Source organism: Gastrolobium bilobum, unplaced genomic scaffold, assembly GCF_033153095.1.
Source record: "Gastrolobium bilobum isolate Gb01-03AN ecotype WA unplaced genomic scaffold, APGP_CSIRO_Gbil_v1 utg12832, whole genome shotgun sequence".
Lineage (NCBI taxonomy): Eukaryota > Viridiplantae > Streptophyta > Magnoliopsida > Fabales > Fabaceae > Gastrolobium > Gastrolobium bilobum.
In genome coordinates this window covers 63,201-87,048 of record NW_026895792.1, presented here as the reverse complement: position 1 = coordinate 87,048, position 23,848 = coordinate 63,201, and the positions used below count along the sequence as shown (strand labels likewise).

Sequence of the window (23,848 nt, the reverse complement as noted above, 5' to 3'; positions counted from 1 at the left end):
AGAAGGGATTTGGGGCGACTTTGCAGTTTGGATTTTAAGTAATCTTCGGAGTTTTTTACATTAATTTGTGTCATAATAAGGTGATTTCCTCTGCCTTTTCATTTTTTTCTTTTTCTTCTTTCCTTTCTGAATGTAGGTTGTTCCTCTTTTATCATTAGTTTTGTGTTACTAAATAAGTTTTTTTTCCCCTTTTTCTATGTTTTCATGCGTATATCTTTTTAAAGAAATCACTAAAAAATATAATAATAATAATAATAATAATAATAATAATATAAGTGTGGGCATTGGTATACTTGTATTAGAATATATTTTTTTGTCTTCTTTTATGATTTATATGTCAACTATCGGAGTGAAGTACCCAAAAAGAAATTAATATTACTTCGTAGTTAAATTTTCTGAAATTTTTAATCCAGCAACGATTTATAATCTTGTTTATATGACTTGTCATCCTTAAATATTGTTAGTAAGTGTATACGTATAGTCATGTTAATTTATATACAGTGTAATGTGGCTTTATTTTTCCAATAAAATTATTTTTTAACATTATTTCTTTTAATCCATGCAACAATCTAATTTTTTTGTGTGTGTACTAAAACAACCTAAAATGTTGATTGTATGACTTATCGTCCTCAAATGTTGTATACATTGTAAGGTTAGACATACACTTATACTATTTTATACCTTGTGCAATGTGGCTTTTATTTTTAGAAATAAAATTATTTTTCAAAATTATTTCTTTTAATCCATTAAACGATCTACAACTTTAATCATATGACTTGTCATCTCAATTATGACACTAGTGCTCAAATTGGAATCCGATGAATAAACCGGTTTAGGAGATTTAATTTATTATCTTAAACCCTATACAAATGTGACTTAACTTTTAAAATAATTTAACAAGCAAAACATTTAAAATAATCTTTTTTTTAGAAAAAAAAAAAGAGAGAGAGAAATCTTCTTATTTCAGACTCATGGGTAGGGTTGGCAAAAACGAGCCAACCCGTCGGGTTGACTCGCAACCCGTCCTAAATGAGTCAGGTTGGGTTGACCTAAATGAGCTGTCAACCCGATACAACCCAGACCCAAACGAGCCAGACCTCGGGTTAAACGGGCCAGCTCGCGGGTTGGGTATTTTTTTTAAATATTAGTGCGCTAAAACGTTTGAGCTTTAACGTTTTAACGTTGAAGACCTGCATATTTCTGGCTTTAACGTTCTGGATGAACGTTTTAGCGCTCAACACTTAGAATTTTTTCTCTTCTTCAGAATCTTCTTCCTTCTCCTAGTTGCCTTTTAAGCTTGATTTTTCTACAAGAACAATGCAAATTTCAATAAAGCTTCTTGAACTTGTAGTTGAGGACATTCTAGGACATTAACCTTTTTCCATCATTTAGTCACACAAATTAATACTAATTCATGCTGAAAAACCTGATGAACTAAGGGTTTATCATCTTTTCTAAGATTTTGGTTGGCTAATTTCGTTCGGACATGTATGCAGTGTTGGAGAACAAATAAGACTAGTTCCACAAAAATCAATTTTTTTTAGCCAAAGCGAGCCAACCCACTGGCATCATTTCGAGCCAACCCGTGAGCTTTTTTCCCAGCCAACCCGCGAGCCAACCCTAACCCGGCTCGGGTTGAGCTGGGTTGAGTTTTCTGGGTCGTTTATTTTTTCGAGCCAACCTTAACCCGACCCAATTTTTACGGGTTGAATGCGGGTTGGGCCGGGTCAAGCCGGGTTGGCCCGTTTTGCCAACCCTACTCATGGGTCCATCGCAATTTAGTTTTCAAACTAAAAGGCAGAAAATTCAAATCATTGTCATTTATTTTTAGGCTTTACGGCCTATTTCCCTTTTTTATATATATATATGTACGGCCTATTTCCCTTTTAATTTCGAGGCACTCTGTTTGCAATTAGGTTGATTTCATTGCATTTCTGCATCCCAAGCCAAAATATGAGTTCTTGTCCTTGCTTGTTCCTCACTACTATAATATGAAAAGTTGTGGCTATTTATTATTATATAAAAATAAAAAAATATAGAAAAGCAACTGGGAACATCCAATTTTAAATGGGTCTACTTTTACTTTATAAAAAATAGGGAAAGGAAAAACAAAAACGTTTGTCTTTCTTAAAAGATATAATTTTATGTCATTTTATGTTGATTTCCGTCAATCAATTGTTAGAATTTATTTGATTTTGTTGCGAATTAATAATTAGTTAATAAATTTGACCCAATAAATCTTAACCGTTGATTGACAGAAATCAACAATTAGAATTTAAAATCACACAAAGTTATATCCTTTAAAAGGATAAATATTTTTCTCATAAGAAAAATAACAAAAAAAATTAATTTTTTTTTTTTTTGTACATAAGTTTTTTTTTTTAATCCAACGTTTAAGAAGTCCAACTCCTTCCCCCTCCTTTTCTTCTATACAAGAGCTCATAGCTTAATATTAAATATAGAGATGGTAACAAAATAACAATTTTTTTGGAGAATTGGGATGGCTCTCCACAATTAAAATTTCGCGTACGTGCAAGTTTTTATCAAATTTAATCACCTCTAAAATAAATTTGTTTATCCCTTTTTCCTTTTTTTTAGTTGTTATTTTTTTTTTCTGCACTTGTGCTTTTAATGTTTTGTTTGTTTAGTTTATTTTACAGGAGCATGTTATATTTACAAACTTTTTTGTTTACAAACTTTTACAAACTACACTATCTTCTCCTGAGAGAACACTGGTTACACTATGTTCTCCCGAGAGAAGATAGTGTAATTTGTAAAAAAATTCAAAAAAAATTTGTAAATGAATCATTCCCGTATTTACATATTGATGAATTAGAATTTTTCTTGTATATTGTTGATGCTTTATTTTATATAAAATAAAAAAATAAAATTAATCAACTCACAATTACTTTCTTAAAACTAATGTGGCTTTGAGTTTCACATTATATCAAGGGATAAGTCGGAATTGAATTTTTCCTGTCAAGTCAAAATTTAATTTTTCCAAACTATTCTTCTTTCAAAATTAATTCCAAATTTATTTTTAGAGTAAACACCCTTTTTAGTCCCTGTCAATATCTACGAAGTTCTTTTTAGTCCCTTGCAATAAAAAAGGACCAAATTGGTCCCTGAAATTACAAAAAAAGGGCCATGTTAGTCCTTATGTCAACTCCCAAATATGTAGAGTGGCCCTTTTCTTGTACTTTCAGGGACCAATTTGGTCCTTTTTTATTGCCAGGGACTGAAAAGGACTTCGTAGATATTGCCAGGGACTAAAAAGGGTGTTTACTCTTATTTTTATTTTATTTTTCCTTTTTATTTTACGATAAAAATAAATATGTATTTTTTCAAAATTATTAACAATTTATATTTGTACAATTAATAATTTGAAGTAATTATTTTAGATGGATCTGAGATGCAGTGTGATTAAGTTTTCACCTCTTTTATACAAAAAAAAGTTTTTGTTGAGATATATAATCTCACATTGGTTGTATGAGCAACTAATGTGGAGTTTATAAGGCCTTGGGCACACCCACACTTTGAGCTAGCTTTTGGGTGGTGTATCCCACTGGCTCTGATACCATGTAAAGTGGGGGGCGGTTGAATGGTTCCTTACATGGTATCAAAACTTGAATGACTATAAGGTCATAAGTTCGATCATCACCGCCCTCACTTTAAAGTGGAATTAAAATAAAAGCACAACCCCACTTTACATGGTATCAAAGCTTGAATGACTATAAGGTCATAAGTTCGATCCTCACCGCCCTCACTTTAAAGAGGAATTAAAATAAAATCACAAAAAGGTAAACCAAAAATTGTGCATGTGCAATATCCACGTTTCTAGCCCAATGAACTCTCGTGTGAGGAGGCGTGTTGAAATATATAGTCCCACATTGGTTGTATGTGCAACTAATGTGGAGTTTATAAGGCCTTGGACACTCCTACCCTTTGAGCCAGCTTTTGGGGTGGTGTATCCCAAGGTCTTTAGAGTTTTCACCTCTATTAATTCTTGTAATTAGATTCTCGAATATTAATCATAATTTTTTTAAAAAAAATTCAAGGATTTTTTTTCTCAATTCAAATAAAACAAATTATCTAAAATGAAAGGAATATATTTACATCACTTTCTTATATTATTTTTATAGCTAAGTGGTTCCATGCATAATGCATCACACACATAGTAGACTAGTAGGTTCATATACATGAATTGAAACAGTTCAAACATAGAAATTAAAATAGTATATTATCAGGGCCCAAAATGATTTTATGAATCCAGGACAATCATAAAATAGAAAAAATAAATCAAAATTGCGTGACGATTAGGGGTGAAAGTGGGCTGGGCTAAGCTTTGACCCGAAAAGCCCAAGCCTACGTCAAAAAATCTCAATTTGGCCTGGTCCAAGCCTTGTATGAGTCTAAGTTTATAAAAAAACAAATGGCCTGGCTTGGCCCGTTAGCCTGTTAATTTTTAACTTCCAAGCAGAACCATGAATCAACTTTATAAAGTACTCAAATTATTTTGCTACACCAAAAATCATAATTTCAACGTCCAAACAGAATCATGAATCAAAACAAAACTAATAGAATATGCATTTAAGTCATTTTCAAAAGCAAAATGCTCAAACTAAATAACATATATTTCATCAGATCCAACAAACAAATCCATACTATGTAAATTAAAATAACTACATGAATCCAACAAACAAACACATCATGATGTTTGTAGTAAGTATAACATCTCCCAAAAATCTTTTAATATATTCATATACACAATCTAACATGTTGAGATGTTGGTTCCTCTTATATAAGAAATAAAGTAAGATTTCTATTAAAATATAATCGAATATAATTAAGTTATAAATAATTGCAATTGATTAAATTTATATCTTTTTTTTCTTCAAGGCATAATTACTCTATTTTATTTTATTTAAAATAAATATTATAATATAGGCCGGCCTGTAGGCTTATAGGCTCGGCCTTTTGAAAGTGGACCTACGGCCTTTTTATTAAACAAACTTTTTTAAGGTCCGAGTCCGGCCTATTATACAAAATATATTAGGTCAGATCTAGCCTGATGTAGGCCGAACCGTAGGCCGGGCCGGCCCAGTTTCACCCCTAGTGACGATATCACAATCTGTTCCGACATGAAAAAATTTATAATTTTGGAAAAACAATTAAGTTGGCCAAGAAAGGTAAAATTGAAAATTTAGTAAAAAAAAATAAGGATTCGGAACTCAAAAACTCATAAAAGGCGATTTTTATTTATTTATTTACTATTAATATTACTTTATTTTATTTTTTGTTGTTCAGCACACCTCAGGCTATGCTTATTGGATCCGATGGATACAAATCCAAAGTTGGGATGGGCAAAAGATTGCCCGTTTTTTTTTAAAAAAAAGAAAAGATTGCCCCCGATTGAAAAAAAGGTTAATTTACAGATTTCTTAAGGTTGTGTTTGGTTGAAGATATATGATAAGATACATGGGTATTGGCAGATTGGGAATGTAGTTTGACCATGTTTGGTTGTCTCATATTTAACATTTGTTTACCTAAAGTATTCCCCCATCAAATCACTTTGCATGTCAAAGTTCCCAATATAGACGGCTAGATATTCTCAATCTGATGTCGTATTTCGCGTTTCCTAGCTAAATAGCACCAGAAGAAATAATTTGGTGACTAACATCCCCTCGGTTAGGTAAAGGGTAAAGGGTAAAGGTACCATATGTGATTCAAATTTTTGTAAAAATAAGGGGTATTTTAGTAATTGTAACTCATTTTTCCATCAATATTTTATCTCAAACCAAACATATACTTTATAAATTTTACTTAATTTTTTTTTCAACCAAACAATTTTTTTTTATATTTTCCTATCAAACTCACTTTCCAACCACTTACATAGAAATTATATTTTCCTAGTTTTCAAGAAATTTCTCTTCAACCACACCATAAGATTCTCTCCTTGGGTTTTCAATTCCACGCATCCCGTTTTTGGATGTTTGGTCTTTGATTTCTGTGTTTGCATAGTCAAATTGAACTTTCGCGAAACCTTGATAATAATAATAATAATAATAATAATGAAAATGTTATATTTATAAATTATTTGTTTACAAACTATACTAAGTATGACTGGTCATATTTTAATCAAGAATGTATGACGGATCATACTTAGTGTAATTTGTAAAAAAAAAAAATTGTAAATGAATCTTTCCCTTATTAATAATAATAAAGCTAATCAAAAGACTAGTTTGGACACCCTCAAATCCCAATTTGGGATGTATAAACTAAGTTTCATGCATAAATAACATGTTTAACAGAATCGTAATCGACTTGTGTTTAAACATGATTTTGGGTCTCAAATCATAATTTGAATAGAAGTGAAAAAAGAAAAAAAAATTCAAATCATAATTTGCAAACTATAATACAAACATGCCGCTATTAAAGTATCAGTTATTAGTTCTCCAAAAAAAAGAGTATTATTTATTAGAGTGGAAAGAGTTCATTAAAAGGTAGATTTGAAAAATTAGATAGGAAATGTGACATGGTAAGAGTTGATAAAGAAAATATCTATCATTGTAAATCCTACTCGCCTACTATGGCCATAAGAAGATGTAGTTAGATATAAAGATCTCGCCTATTTTACTGTGTCTCTTTATAGCATCGCTTGTCTGATCGAGAAGAAACTTGTCCCTGCCCTAAAAGGAAGAAAATAAATAATGTTCCTTTTTCATAATAATATATCTGACTGATATGTAGTGTAAATTTTTTTCGAAATTGTTACGGCACTATAATCGTTGAGATTCTTAGCTACTATTGACGGGACACTTTCCGTAGCTGGAAAAGTGTTGTAGGGCCTATTACACTAAGGTAGCTACTTTGATTGAATGAGACACACATTACTTATTTGGCTAAAGTAACTGTGTTATGCAGCGACTATAGACTATTTTTTCTGAATTGGTATGCCTATAGGATTAAAGTCGCTAAGAAAGCCATCAAATTAAGAAAAATAATTCATATGAATTAACCTATGGTTTAATCCTATATTAAGAGAAAAAATTAAAAACAAAAAATTTAAATATCATTTATCCTAATATTTCAAGTCCCCAAAAATAATTATAATTAAATTAAATATATACAACACAAATTTTAAATGCAATATAAAATTCATTTAGAATTATAATTTAAAATTAAAAATATTATATTAAGTATCCAATACTTTACCTAAACTAATTCATTTATGAAAAATAATTCATATCAATTAACCTATTGTTTAATCCTATACTAAAAGAAAAATAAAAAAATAAAAAAATCGTTTATCCTAATATTTCAAGTCCCCAAAAATTATTATAATTAAATAAAATATATACAACACAAATTTTTAAATGCAATATAAGATTCATTTATAATTATAATTTGAAATTAAAAATATAATATTAAATACCCTATACTTTACCTAAACTAATTCATTTATGAAAAATAATCCATATCAATTAACCTATTGTTTAATCCTATACTAAGAGAAAAAATAAAAAAAATTAAATATCATTTATCCTAATATTTCAAGTCCCCAAAAATTATTATAATTAAATTAAATATATACAACACTAATATTTCTATAGTATATTTTCTCAAGCATAACACATGTCTAACTTTATCAATAAACCCAAACAACGCGGGCTGTCACACTAGGCTAAATTTGATGGCTTTCCCAACAACTTTGATCTCATAGGCCTGCCAATTTAGAAAAAGTAGCCATAGTCGCTGCACAACACGGCTACTTTGGGCAAATGAGGGATGCGTGTGTCATTCAACCAAAGTAGCTACTTTGGTGTAATAGGCCCTGTAAGGCTTTTCCAGCCACGGAAGGAGTGACACGTGTCTCATCCATAGTAGTTAAGAACCTCAGTGATTATGGTGTCGTGGCAGTTTGGAAAAAAAATTTGTACTTTGTGGAAATCAGGTATATTATTATGAAAAAGGGGCAGTACGGTCAAATTCTCAAAATAAAAGATTGAGCGGTTTCTAATGTTGTTTTAACCTACAAGTACTCTCCTTGTCCTTGGCACAAACCTTTTATGAGTTCTCTACCTATTTATATGTTCTACCTGTGCTTTCTTACCTATATATATGTCTTTAAGCTTTCTATTTCTTTTTATCTTTTTCTTTTAAACTATATTATCAATTCATCCACTGTTCCCTAATCCACAACACCCTGGCAATATTGTTGTAAGGATAATAGCCAACACAACGAGGATATAAATCAACTTTGTGGTGAAAGATTTATTGTTCATCAATCATATATATGATTATAAAATATCAAAACGATATGAAATCAAAATTATAATTATGCATATTTTATTGGAGCATCAAAAGCAGGTGGAAAATGGACTATATACTAGGATTTTTTTCTCTATGACCTATTTTGAAAGTGACAGCCTCAGTGCGATAAGAGTATGACGGCCTATGGGACTTAGCCCCAATATAAATAGGCTAAAGAGGGGACTTAGCCAGATACCGTGAAAAGAGTTTGTGTCCATTGGGTCTATCCATCACGAAAAACTAGGGTCACGCTAAAGTCTACACTGCTACCCAACTAGGCCTAATACCAACAGATGCCATAAACTCAACTTAATATGATCACAATGGGCAAGTCAAAATAATACAATTAAAATATCCATTAACTAGATTAATTTTACAACACAAAACAAAATAATAATATTGCCTGCATGAATAAAAAATTTCAACATTCTCTCACTTGGGCTATATTAATTAATTTGATATTATTTTGAAAATAACTTTATTTTGAAAACGACTCTATCGGGTTAACAACTAAATCATTTTACGTGGCCATTTTGAAAAAACAATATTCCAATTCCAGCATCTCAATACAATTCAATCCAACATAACCCTATCATAGAAACATGACGAATAATATACCGAAAATATCATTGCATATGACTTTCCATACTCACATACAATAAGTATTATATTTTTATAAATCATGGGCCTAGTAGTATAGTAAGAATTAGTGCAAAAATGTGATCAACAATATAACACACTACTTCTTATCGGTCCTCAATATAATTTCTCAACAACATGAAATTACATTAGTGCAATTTTCAAACAACATGAAATTACACTCCATAATGCAATTTCTCAACAATATAAAATTGCATTATAGTAGCTTACCAAAAAAAAAATTGCATTATAGCAATTTCCAAAAGACATGAAATTTCTCAAGTTAGATAAACCAATATGTCCCAATACAACATGAGATATCAAATTTTGTGACATCCAGTCATCTTTAAGCTCACAACATGCTTAAAGATACTATTCATACATATATTTCTCAATCGACAGGAGAAATAATAATAATGAAGATCATCAATTATGAAAATTCAAATAAATGTCATAAAATCATCATCAGTTCGCATAGAAAAGTGATCAGAAAAGCAAACTAAATATAACTCCCACCGATAAAGGGAATCAAAAAAATTTAAAATACACAAAAGAAAGTCTTGAGTACAACTCCCACTAATTAGTGAAATTAAAAAAAATCTAAAATACTCTTGTTCTATACACAAAAAAGATACTCTAAGATCTTTCCTATCAAAGCTTTTTAAGCTTTTGTTTCATAAATCAAAATCTTACTTGAAAATAAAATGTCCTCTACATAAAGTACTAAAAAGATATATCTACTTCACTTACTTTCATATGGATGCATTGGTCAAATATATATATTTTTAAATAATTTAAATTAATTAATAAAAAGATCACTGTCAGGCAAAAAAAATACATCAAAATAAACTCTAAGGCAAGATACAACTTTATTCAAAGCAAGTTATTACAATGAGGCCAACACAATATCACATTCCCCTTTGGAAAAAATGCACATACCAAAGTCGCAACCATGGTCAAAACCTCAGATAAGTTATTCAATGAGCATAACAGATTATCACAATAAGGCTAACAAAATAGTTCATTCCCTTTTAGGCAGAATGCATAAACCAAAGTTTAAACCAAGGTCAGAGCCTTAGATGAATCAATCAATGAGCACAACATTGGGTTTGAAAATGTATCCTCTTTAGGCAAATACATATCTAGACCAATGAGCCTCCAAAAACTTCATCTATAACCTTAAAAAACATGCTCAGTGAGCATATATTGGCTTAAGAGATTTGTCCTTTTTGGGCATACAAATTATCGAGACCAATGCACCTCCAATAACTTCATCTCCAACAAGCTTCCAATCAAAACACAAACTAATCCCCTTTGGGCAGGAAATTGTATGAAATTACTAGAAACATTACTAAATCACAGAGAAATTTCCATGAATCAATACACGCAAGTCCACTTTGGTGGTAATCACCCGTAGTAATTCATAGAAACTCCTGCACCTCTTGCCTAAAATCATAACACAATGCACAAGGTGTAACACCTTCACTGATCATGAGATCAAATACAATAGCATTCTAAAAAAAATGTTTTGCATTTAAACAGTTCAAGCGGAAGCATACAATCCAAAATATTACAGCAAGCAATACAACTTAAGCTTCATTCAATTCATCATGTTCATGAATTAATGCATCAACCTTTGAAAAAATATTCTCAATATCTTTGATTCCAATTAACAACATGGATTCTATAATCATATACACAAGGCTCTGATACCAAATGAAAGATTTATTATTCCTGAATCATGTATATGATTATAAAATACCCAAACAATATGAAATCAAAGTTATGATTGTGTGTGCCTTATTGGGGCATCACAAAATCGGAGGAAGGAGGACTATATGCCAGGATCTTCCTCTCTATGAACTATTCTGAAAGTGCAACCTCAGTGCGATAAGAGCATTACGGCTCATAGAGCCCAACCCCAATATAAATAGGCTAGGGATGAGACCTAGCCAGATACCCTATAAGAGTTTGTGTCCACTGGATCTACCCATCACGAAAAATTAGGGTCACACTAAAGCCTACACTACTGCCCAACTAGATCCAATACCAACAGATGTCATAAGCGCAACTCAATATGATCACAATGAGCTAGTCAAAATAATACAATTGGAATATTCATTAACTCAATTAATTTTAAAACACAAAATTAATTAATTAATATTTCCCACATAAATAAAAATTTCCAAAATATGGAAGTTGGATATGCCTTATACTTTACATTCATGTCTTTGGTTTATTTTCTCTTTTTCTTTTTTAGTAGTTTGAATTTGAACTCATGAATATCTACTACTACTTAGGGTTTTAAGTCTATTTATATTTCCCTTATAAACAAAATATTTTGTAACGAGTGCAGTGAGTAAAATATAGTATATATTGTTGAATGTAACCCACATTGGGTGAATCAGAATAAATCTATATATTTATTTTTTTTCCTTTCTTTCTTTTCTGTTTTGCAATTTATGCCTGATTTTTTGCTTCAACGGTGGCTATCAATAATATAGGTCTTTCAACGGATGAATTAGTATTGGATAGAAATAGAGTTTTTTTTAATTTTTTCTCTTTTTGTGCATGTGAAGTTGTATCACTAGCTTTATTATAAGCAAATCACCACTAAAATTGAGTAGATAGGAGATGTTTGGTGTAGTGATACAAATGTTATGAATATCCAAAACTCTCATGTTTGGTATTACAATTGAAATTCACCTCTTTTTACTATTTGAAATTCCTATGCGTGATTGGGGAAATTTCTTCTGTAAATCGGATGCATCCAAGTTGAACTTTTTTTTACCAAAAATAGAAAGCTTTCTTCACATTTAATCTATATCTTTTTATGTATTTCCCATCAAATCCCAAATTTTTACTACTTTGGACAGATGTATGATGCATCTGATGTACCAAAAAAGTGCTCAATGGTTGGCCCCTACATAGGTCTCACATATTAAGTGGGTCTCTTGCATAAAGATAAACCAATCCCTATTTTTGGTTTTTCTTAAAAAAAATGAAATAGTGTAAAAAAAATCAAAATCATTCATTTTAAAAGTTCTGAAGAACTTCCTAATTTGTTATTAGAAAAAAGTGAGACTGAAATTGGGCTCTTTGACCAAATAGGGGTTTTCATCCCTTTAATTTTCCTATTTGATATTCAATTCCTGGTATTTACCAATAAGGGTCTTTTAGGGTGTGCATGTCAATCATTCTGTTCTTTAGCATTGTTTCTAAAAAGAAACAATTCTTTTCTATTTATGTATCTTGGAACAGTTTCTCAGAAAAAAATGTTTGATAACATGTTCTATTTTTATTCTGAGAATGAGAATTGTGTTTGATAACACAACAAATAATTTAACAAAAAATAATTCCTATTAAGCATAAAAGAATTTCGGATCATCATTTTCCTTTTCATATGGTGTGGTGGTGGCGACAGCAACGATGGTGGCGTAGAGGTGGCGATGGTGGTGGTGACGGTGGCGTGGTGATGGTAATGATGGTGGTGGTAGTGGCTGCAGCGATGGCGGTGGCAGTGTGGTGATGATAGTGGTGGTGGTGATGACAATAGTGGCTGCAGCGATGGTAGTTATGGTTGGTGGCAATACTGGTGATTGTGGCGGTAGTGGTGGTAATGGTAATGGTAGCGATAGCGGCAATGGCTGCGATGATGACGTATGGTGGCGGTGGTGGTGATGGCATGGTGGCAGTGATGGTGGCGATGACATTGCGATGGTGGTGGTGACAACAACGACAGCAAGATAGTGGTGGTGGTCGTGTCGGGATAATGGTGGTGGTGATGCTGGTGGAGATGGTAGTGGTGAAAAATGATTGACAGAGACAAGTGTTTCTCATTTTGTGTCTAAAAACAAAAAAGCAGAAATTTTTTATTTTTTTTTTGTTCCCTAGCACAAAAATTAAACCGATTCATCCCTAGAACAAAAAAATAAATCGGTTTTACCAAACGAGTTTTCTATCCATTTCTATTCTCGGGAACAAAAATAAAAAAAAAAAAACTCATTCCGAGAAGGTTGTCATACACACTTTTAGTGCCGCGACGGGGGTAGGGGAGGGGTCTTAGCGGCACTGAGTGCCGCGACCCCGCCCCCTTGGGGCACTCACACGATTGTGCCAAATGGCATGATCCTGTTACCATAGGCAGTCCCGTTACCGTAAAATTTCAGAAGATCATAACTTTCGACTCGGGTATCCAAATCTATTTTTTTGTATTTCAAATAATTTTTCGAGATCTACATAATGACACCTCATTTGGCATATTTTATCTCTCACAAATATAATTCAAATTTGTAACAATGGTACCACAATCATAAGAAAAAGACTACGATAACATACTGGCCATGCTTGATGCCTTTGAATGTATCATTTATCCCTGCTTTGTTCCTTCTTTCCCTAATACTAGGGTTCTCCATTTTTGCTTCCACTTTTTCTTCGTTTTTTTTTTCTTCACAAAAAACAAAGCAGGGATAGATGATAACATGTTGGCCATACTTGATGCCTCTGAAGCTATCGTCTATCCCTATTCCGTTCCTTCTTTCCCTACTGCTAGGGTTCTCCATTTTTGCTCCCACTTTTTCTTCGTTTTTTTTTCTTCACAAAAATAAATTTTGAAATTAACTATTGTCTCTCACAGGTGCTGCTATAACTTTAACAGACAAAAATTCAATTAATTAAAATCTTAATAAAACTGATTTGAAAATCGAGGAAGTTAAACAAATCAAGAGTTTCTACCTTTTTCCACCAAAACTAGGCAAACATCATATGTTATTATCCTACATATACTTCTCGATTTAAAAACTCTTGTGATTGTGATACCATTATTACAAATTCGAATTATGTTTGTGAGAGATAAAATATGCCAAATGAGATGTCATTGTGTAGATCTCAAAAAAGTTATGTAAAATCCAAAAAAAAATCATCTGATTTGAATACTTGAATCAAAAGTTATGGTCGTCCAAAATTTTATGGTAACAGAATTATACCACTTGGCACAATCATGTGAGTGCCCCAAGCGGGGGTTGCGACACTCACCTTAAAAAAGAGAAAATATTATGTGAGTGCCCCAAAGGGAGTCGCAACACTCACTTGGCTGAAATTCCCGTGGTATTAGACAATCTCCATTAATAAATACCGAAAAACAAATACTATATAGAAAAATTAAAAGGATCAAACACCACCCTCTGGACAAAGAGCCGTGAAATTGCCGTCACACCTTTCTAAATTTTCAATCGGGGACATGAAAAAGTGAAAATTGCAAAAACCCATTTATTATATAGAAAAGTTTTTAGATAGGTCTTATCAGCACTTAATTAACATATTTCGAAAAATTGTTAATAACTCACTTTTTTAACTACCTTTTTTTTGTGAGGAAATACCCTTTATATTATAATTTATGTGAATTTTATTAAATAACTTAGGCTCGCTTTTTATTAATGAGCCCAACATGAATTGTTTTTTTTTGGCGGACGTGAAATTTTATTTTAACCTCAAAACGATGTTATTTGAAATTTCAAAATATTACTTTATTTTTAATCGAAGAAACACTATATATTTAAATAATGAGGTAAGATTTTTTTACACCAATATAAGAATAATAAATTTTGCACTTAATTTTAATTATTAATTTTTCTATACTTGACTATTATAGTTTATTGAAAATTAATAATAAATGAATAAAAATAATTCAATTAATACAATTACTTGATGAACGAAAAATCAACGACTAAGATTGAATGTAAGATTTATTATACTTACATCGATATAAATTCATCTTGTCCCTTAAAGAATAGTATTTTTAATAAATACTATAAAATAAGATTCATACAACTTTCTAATGTTACTATAAAATAAGATTCATACGACTTTATACATATAAAATTGAGTAAATATCATTTTGGATCCTTAACAGAGAACACGGTTTCCACTTTAGTCCTTTACAAAAAATAATTAGTCGGTTGGTCCCTATGATATTCAAAGTGGACCCGTTTTAGTCTTTTTGAGGGACTAATATGGATCTTTTTTGAGTTTGTGAGGGACCACGATTTCAAATAAATAGGTCCACTTTGAATTTTTTAGGGATCTCGAGATTAATCTTTTTGTAAGGGACTAAAATAGAGACCATATTTTTTGTTTGGGATCAAAAAAAATATTTACTCTATAAAATAAGAAAAATATCAGTTTATCGTGTTATAAGAATGACATTGTTCCTTTTTGAAACAAAGATCTGATTTTGTACTTTGGCTTCTTCTTTTTTGAAGGGTGGGTCCCACACTTAATTTGTGTATTAAGTTCAAAAACTTTTTTCAACTTTTTTCATATGAGATGACAAAAGGGAACCGATAAAATAATAAGTGGTAAAGATCTTCATGGTTGGCTTTTCTCCCGCAGTTATCCATACAGTCAGTAAAATGTGAACAAGACTTTGATATATATAATCTTAAAAGACATTTCTACTTTAAATTTGATTAGGCAGATAAAGACATGTGCCCCATCCGTGTTCTTTTTTTTTTTTTAGCACAAGCCCCATCCGTGTTCTTGCCTCTATATAAACCAAGCTTAACTCAAACGGTTCATTCATATTGTCTTCAAAAAAAAACCATAGCCTACCGTAGTATTCCATCCATCATATTTCGTCATTCCCATTAACCCGCAAACTGCGGGTATTCAGAGAGAGCGAAGGTGCTACGCGCGTGTATGGAGATCATTGCTATTTTCCTTTGCATTTTTCTCTTTTTCTCAACTCTCCTTTCACATCCATTAATAAAGAAACACATAAAGAAACATGAACACATAGCTAAGCCTAAGCTTCCCCCAGGCTCAATGGGTTGGCCTTATATTGGAGAAACTCTACAACTCTATTCTCAGGACCCTAACATCTTCTTTGCTTCAAAGCAGAAAAGGTTCTTAAACTTTGATCATTTTTTTATTTATTTTAAAAAGCTTTGTTTTATGCATGGAGCTTAAACTTGGTGATGGTGCTAACTTTAATTCTACATATATCTTAATCAGATATGGGGAAATTTTCAAAACACACATACTAGGTTGTCCATGTGTGATGTTGGGAAGCCCTGAAGCTGCACGGTTTGTGTTGGTGACACATGCTCACTTGTTCAAGCCTACATACCCCAAAAGCAAAGAGAAACTAATAGGCCCTTCTGCATTGTTCTTTCACCAAGGAGATTACCACACTCGCATTAGGAAGCTTGTTCAAACCTCTCTTTCTCCTGAAACAATCCGAAAACTGATTCCCGACATCGAAACCGAGGTCAATTCCGCTTTGGAATCGTGGGTTTCTGGTGGAAAAGTCGTTAACGCTTTCCAAGAAATGAAAAAGGTTGGTTTGGTTCTTACCAAGGTTATGTTTGTATTACTAGCTAGCTAGTTTAATTTCTCTGTTATGTTTTGTTTTTTTGAGAAGTGTCTTTTGGTTTATCTCTGTTACATAATAATTAATGCTATATCTATTGTCTTATTCAATACTTTTATTGCATGGCGTTGAATTTTGTTTTCATTTGTTGGCTCCTCATAAATTTTATTGTCACTGGGTCCTCCATTATTGTTTGGTGAACATGATTTTCTAACTTATGGCTTTCCTTCACCCTTCACAGTTCTCTTTCAATATTGGCATCCTCTCTGTCTTTGGTAACTTGGAAGGAAATTATAGAAAGCAGCTTAAGGAAAACTACAGCATAGTAGAGAAAGGCTACAATTCTTTCCCAACCAGAATACCGGGAACTGCACACTCCAAAGCACTCTCAGTAAGTTGCACTTCACATTTGATTAATTATATGGTTTTTAATAGTCGAAGAAAATTATTTGTACGTTGTTTATGTTTCTTTTCTCTGTCTAATGAATATTTTCTTTTGAAATGATTTAAAGGCTAGGAAGAGAATCAGAGAGATTATAAGTGAGATAATTTGTAAGAGAAAGGAGCAGAGATTGATCGAGAAGGATCTATTAGGCCACTTGCTGAACTACAAGGATGAAAAAGGCCAAACACTAACGGATGAACAAATTGCTGATAATGTAATTGGGGTATTATTTGCAGCTCAGGATACTACAGCAAGTGTTCTAACTTGGATTCTCAAGTATCTTCATGATGACCAGAAACTTCTCGAAGCAATAAAAGTAAGAGTTGCTTAATTATGTCCCCCCAAGAAAAAAGATTTCCAAATCTATGTAGGCCATGAGTGTTGAAAATGTATATTAATTAATGAGTCAACATAACTGTATTGGCAGGCAGAGCAAATGGCAATATATGAACTCAATCAAGGAGGGAAGATGACATTGACATGGGGTCAAACCAGAAATATGCCAATTACTTATAGGGTATGGTTTATAATATATACTGCTGTAAATGTTATGCAAAATAATTCCTAGTTTGGGTTTAATTTAAAGCAACTTCATGAATATATTTCTCATAGGTTCTTGTATTGTAGGTGATATTGGAAAGTCTGAGGATGGCAAGCATCATATCATTTACTTTTAGGGAAGCTGTGGTTGATGTTGTATACAAGGGTAAGTATTTCGGAGGGAAATTTCTTTTACCTCTACATTTATAGGAAGTTTAATTTTCAAAGGCTCAAACAATTTCCTACATGATTTCTAAAATGTTCTTTCGTGCTACTGTTAAGGTTATCTTATACCAAAGGGTTGGAAAGTAATGCCACTATTCAGGAACATCCATCATGATCCAGAATTCTACCCTGCTCCTCACAATTTTGACCCATCAAGGTTTGAGGTACGCTATGCCTAACATTAATGAGTTAGTCCATTACTTAGTCAAACAAATATTAAAAATAAATAAAAATAAACTCTATATATAATATATGCTTCTGAAATATATATATTTCAATTCTGGATGGTTGCAGGCTGCTCCAAAGCCCAATACTTTTATGCCATTTGGCAACGGAGTTCACTCTTGTCCAGGAAATGAGCTTGCCAAGTTGAACATGCTGATTTTAATTCACCATCTAGTGACCAAATTTAGGTACTTCATTTTGTCACACATTTTGATGTAACTTTATTTTTTTCTTCATATTTTATTTGTATCTGCAATATCATCATCAGAAATTCAGAATGCTCATTCGGTTGTGTTCAATAATTTGGTTGGCAGGTGGGAAGTGGTGGGATATCAAAGCGGAATTCAATATAGCCCATTCCCAGTCCCTATGCATGGTCTACCTGCAAGATTTTGGAGAAACTAATAGACTCAAAAGAAGATGATGATATGATAAAATCTTCATCTATTCATGTATAAATTTTTTAGATATTCGGTGCCACTCCAATCTAGATCTTAATTCCTCCTCCTTAACCCAATCAAACCTCCTGTTTTATAGCGAGGATCCAAGTAACCTCATATCTATGCTATTATTATAATTTATAAATGGTGGCATAGCCTAGCACTATTAATTAATCTGAGTGTGTAAGCGGTAGTAATTAATAATAAATATGTTATTAACTCTTGATTTTTGTTTTGGTTCTCTATTTAATGGTCCTGTATAATCTTGTGTAATTTCAAGACTTGTCCTGGATTCCTGTTTATTGGTTTCAAGGAGACTAGACTAGACCCCGTATATGGTCCCTCCATGATATATATAGCTTCAAGATTACTATAATGGACCTATATGGTACGAAGTTTAACTTCATTATTGTCCTTCCATCTCAATTCTCAAATGCCCGTTGATAATTTAAACTTGTAAAGAATGGAATATTAGATCACAATTATAATATTAAAATGGATTCTGATTTCCGAAGAAGGCAAATCCAACACCTATCTCGGATAAAAAAATTTACATTACCATAATAGACTAAATCACTAAAACTAATGCAACGTGGCTCAGTTTGCATGGTTGAGCGTTTCATATTGCTTCACGAGCTGTGACTATGAAAAAGCCACCTGTTGCAATTAATTGGCTGGCTAAAAAAGGAGATGCCCTTAGCCAGAGGGATCCGAAACCTTTAAAGGGCATATGAAGATTGTTTAGGTTGGGTGGAGAGGCGGGGACCAAAACAGTACATAACATTATTGGACCTTATGGATTGGTTGGAGATTTTGAAGCTATTGCCATTGTGGCTTTGCATTTAGATAGTGGACAAAATGTGATTTTCTTAAGGGCACCATCCATTTTGTGGTTAAAGAAAATCCCTACAGTAATAGTTCATATGCTATCAACTATTGTCTTTATCACAGTACATAATTGATGTTATGAATTGATCCCTACCTGATCTTCTTTCCCTTTCTCTTTTCAATTGTGAAAAGCTATCTATCTAACAAAAATGTACTTATTAATAACGATGGGTTAAATTAACCAATAATATCATAAAAAAGGTAAATGGGACTTCTCCCTTGTTGATGATCTCAATCTCCTTATACATTCTCGTCTAGGATCACTCTTTTTATCTGAGTTTTATGCTTTGTTCATAAACTTCTTCATGTTTATTCTTTACAATAATTTCCTGATCTTGGTCCCAGAAATGGAATAATCGTGTACAAGGACCATAAACCATCACTGCTCAAACTGTTCATGAATCTCAATTCATTTGATTGAACAAGTAGTACATGTATAGGAGGAAGTTAAAATAAAGAAACAATAAAAACGGGAGAAAGATAAATATGATTTACAGGAAGACTAGGTATATATCCACAGATATGCTTAAGATAACTGATTAATATGTCAGTGCAATTAATTTAGCCAAACAACAACAGATAACATGATACAATAGCCAAATAATTACAGTGCCCATGTAGAGGATGTGATTAACAAATAATATGAAATTCAACACAACATTGTAGCCAAAATCTGGTTTGTACCGGCCACCTATAATAAGATAGCTAACATAAGGATAATAGTATATTCACGATTATATACCCAAAAAAAAAAAAAGGATATTCATGATTTGCTACATCAAATGATCAATTTCATTCAAAAACAGTTTTCTCAGTGAAATACAAAATGAAACAACCTATGTGAAATATTACATTATAGTACTGGAAACAAGTCTGCACAGAGGAGAGGAATCTTACTTTATTACGTAGCTAAAGCATTATCTGGAATGCATGTTTTGTCAACAATATTAAGATGACACGAGTTTAAAAGAAAAAAAATCAAGTGAATCGAAACATATCCCATCATTGTGCTGTTACATACCACAGTGTTCTTTCCATTTCATTACTACAAAAACAATTGTACAACTAAGCATTCACATGGCACCATCAACATCATTATAGGATCACTTTGTCACTCTTGCCGCTCCCACATGTAATGTTGACGCCACTAGCTTCATCCAACAAAATCAACATAGTCTATTCATGTTCATGACACTTTGGTGCAAGAGCTACCCCTTTATAAAGCGTACTTTTACAGGCACAATTTTTCCAAGATCAATCAAGTAATGAAATGAACCTGAATATGAAAATTGAACGAATGACGAACTTAACTAGTCAAAATTTGAAATGATCAAAAGAGTTAAACATATGTACATTAACTAAAGGAACCGAAGGATACAGCGAGCATGATATCCCCAGTGATGCTAATTGCTAAATAATTACCAGTTTTCCAACTAACTTAGGCACCAACAGATCTACAACGATATATTACAATATATGCAATGTCAATGTTGTACTAGAGTATTTTCAAAAGCATCATTATGTTTCTAATGAGAAAAATATTGGTAAATGATTGAACCAGAATATAGGAAGTGATGCTGACATATTAGTTATTCAGCTAGCCACGCACCCTTAAGAGGATGCAGCCACAAATTTAGCTTTCATAACCCCACTTTTAGAATAGAGAAGATATAATATTGCAACAAACTATCAATATTCAATAGTACAGCACGTCATAAAAGGAAGTTAGTGATAACCATTATGAATATTTATGTTAATTGATTGTGACTACTGGTTACTGGTTAGACAAGCAATACTCCAGATTTATCACCATAACTGATAACACTGACAGTTTCATGAATCCTTGAGCATAATTGAAACATGGAGAATATTAAACTAGAAAAAGAAATCAAGCAAGAGGGGGAAAAAATAAAAAAGACTCTGAAATTCCCAAAAAATGGGTGTGAGACCAAGGCTACAACCCAGAAATTAATAAATAAAGCTCTAACTAGATATACCAGTTATCAATGCTAATTCTAGACTACAACTCTAGGTCTATGTGGTTCTACAAGCATTATCAGCTCAACAATTACATATCAATCTCAAATATCAACTCAAATTCGAAATTTTATAAAACAATATTATCTTGGCAATAAATATTATCAACTACAATCAGCTTCAAGTATTTTCAAGTTTAATAGATCATAGTTTTGATTAAATAATCCTTAGAACCCAAAAAGGGTTTTTATGCCCATTTACAAAACTATCATTTTCAATTAATGTAAGGGAAAATAATTGAGATTATGAGAATAATCGCATGCTATGATTTTTCTTATCTCTTATTCCGTGGCACTATATCACTTATACAAGTCAAGGATTATATAGTTTAACTATTTTATTTTTGGGATAGGATATTCAATTTATGTTTTTTTCTTACTTTCTAAGGGATTATGTCTCCTGCAGGAAAGAGAAGTTAGCTGCAGGTAGTCACATGCGTTTCAAGAGGTTAAAGCATGTGTCACTATAGATAAATTCTCTTCAGCAACAAGAGATTAATAGTGCCATTTTTCTTACCTATCTTACTTACTCATCTTCAAATTCATTAGATCATAATCTCACTTTTTCTCTCTTATCTTGAGATTCTGATCCGATAATATTAAAGATGAGTAAGTAAGGTAGGCAATAAAAAAAATAGGTAGAATAATTTATTTATTTTAGTTTTTGGTAAAAAGGTTTACTGTTTTCAAATTGGCCAAAAATTAGACTTGCAAATTGATGTCGTAGTTATCAAAGTCTGTAGTTGAGAAAGCATTTCAAGTTTTCAACTACACATAAAATCACTCAAATTGAGAATAAAACATCCAATATTCAGGGGGACAAAGAATCCATTTACTATGTGATGATCAGTTAGTGATGTAGGAATGGTTACTCTGCAGTACTAGAAGATGCAGCAGAGCAGGAAGACAAAAAAACGAGAATAATGAACAGTCAGAGATAAAAATAAGATACATCTAGTTCATTGCAGGAGATAAGTGTAAAGTTCTCAAGGTTTTAAACTGAAACCATATCAATATTTTTAGGGATGTAGATTTCTCCTTACAAGAGAAAAAATGTTTCTTCTTCCACAGACATAATACAAAGGTGTGGCCCAACCTTTGTATTAGAAAAATTCTTATAACCCATATTTTTACCTGGTTGAAGCTCAGCAAGACAATCTAATATCTTGATTAAATCAACAGCAGTTGGACCAAGGGCCTATTGGGCCGGACCCAATACCATTCCAATCAATCCATGGTCAACCTTACAAGCCCAACAACCAATGATCTAAATCTAATATCAGGCCATCCAACCCGACCGACCTGGTCAACCCGAATCCAAACACGAACTAGAGATGCACTGATTCTAGAAGTTGTGTTTGTTATGGTTTTGGACACCTGGCATCAGAAGATTGGCTGAGTGTACTAAAGAGTCCCCACCTAGTATCATGGCAATGAAGACAATTATCAAGGGGTTTTGTTTGTATTAGTGGTAGGTCTAATTATCAAGGTCTATGGATAAGCTAATTTCAAATTAGTTTTCTGTCTTTGGTCACTTGGAGTGCAATTATAGATACCATCTTAAGGAAAATTACAGCTACTGCATACTAGAGCAAGCTACAATTCTTTTTATTTAGGAGGTGGGGTTTCAAAAGAAACGCAATATATATGGAATTAGTTAACCAATTTAGAAATAATAGGAACAGGGAACAGAGTACATGGAGGGTGGAGCAATAAAAATCTTTGTTACTAGAAACAGCCAACATAATAATAATCACTATAACGATCACAATGCAAATGTCTAAAGGACAAACATCTCTAATACGAATAGTGTGACCTCTACTCTGGAAGCCACCACGAGATCCTATGAGAGGAAGCGAACCACCACCTTCTAACCGACGTCGTTTATGGCAACTCAATCTGACAAGTTCTTACGACTACAAGAACCTTGAATTAGGACGGGCAAAGGGAAGAGACGCTAACTCTAAACGACGACGACGCGCCGATGATGAAAGAGAATCTTACTATAAAAGTGTAAACTAACAAGTACTAACTCACCTTGCACGATAATACTCTTCAGACACTGCAATAGTAGCTAACATTCTTGCATTACCATTACAAACTTTTTTCACAAATTGTATTCAGCGTGTCATCGATCGTATACTCTTAATTAAAGTATGACTGATTATATTTAATATAATTAGTAAATAAAAAATTTATAAATATAATTTTTTCTGTCATTATATATTTAAATTAAAGAGTTTATTTACAAAAAAAAAATTAAAGAGTTTAGTTTTTTTTAATAATTTTATCTCTTACACATATAAAAATATGCGGGATCCATATTTTTTTTCTTTTTTTTTATTCTCTTCAAATGGTCTCCTATGGAATCCATACACTTATATGTGTAGGAGATAATATTAATCTCTAAAATAAATTTTAATTAAAATTTTAATTGTAATTCCAAATTTTTTTAAAAAATTCTTTTTCCTAAAAATTAGTCTAATCTAAACATGAACTACAACTTATTACCTAAATTAACAACCTGTTAATTGAAACTACAATTGCTAACAAGCAGGTTCTAAATTCCTAGAGGGGACTTGGTCAATTTTTTTTTCAAAAAATGCTTTCTTGTGTCTTGTTTGGTATATTTTATCTTTGTAAATGATGTTATTTAATTCTTATTCTTATTTTCATTTTCCAACACTAAAAAATAATCATTCCAGTGTGTATCTCTCAAAAAGTTATG

The 23,848-nt window shown here is 32.1% G+C and overlaps 1 protein-coding gene across 1 annotated transcript; it reads left to right on the top strand.

Annotated features, from left to right (window-relative positions):
* Positions 1-15,601: 15,601 nt before the first annotated feature.
* On the top strand, positions 15,602-18,381 carry LOC133296039 (abscisic acid 8'-hydroxylase 4). The gene is made up of 9 exons (XM_061494993.1): positions 15,602-15,854; positions 15,964-16,288; positions 16,563-16,712; positions 16,834-17,082; positions 17,194-17,283; positions 17,394-17,472; positions 17,589-17,695; positions 17,826-17,944; positions 18,071-18,381. The coding sequence occupies exons 1-9, from the start codon at positions 15,649-15,651 to the stop codon at positions 18,159-18,161; spliced, it is 1,416 nt and encodes a 471-aa protein (XP_061350977.1). The 5' UTR covers positions 15,602-15,648; the 3' UTR covers positions 18,162-18,381.
* The last annotated feature ends 5,467 nt before the right edge of the window (positions 18,382-23,848 follow it).

Bases quoted from the DNA above. Each gene is read 5' to 3' on its own strand.
- LOC133296039 (XM_061494993.1), top strand. From the start codon at position 15,649: ATGGAGATCATTGCTATTTTCCTTTGCATTTTTCTCTTTTTCTCAACT. The intron at 16,713-16,833 runs GTAAGTTGCACT...AATGATTTAAAG, and splicing joins CACACTCCAAAGCACTCTCA to GCTAGGAAGAGAATCAGAGA. The intron at 17,083-17,193 runs GTAAGAGTTGCT...CTGTATTGGCAG, and splicing joins AACTTCTCGAAGCAATAAAA to GCAGAGCAAATGGCAATATA.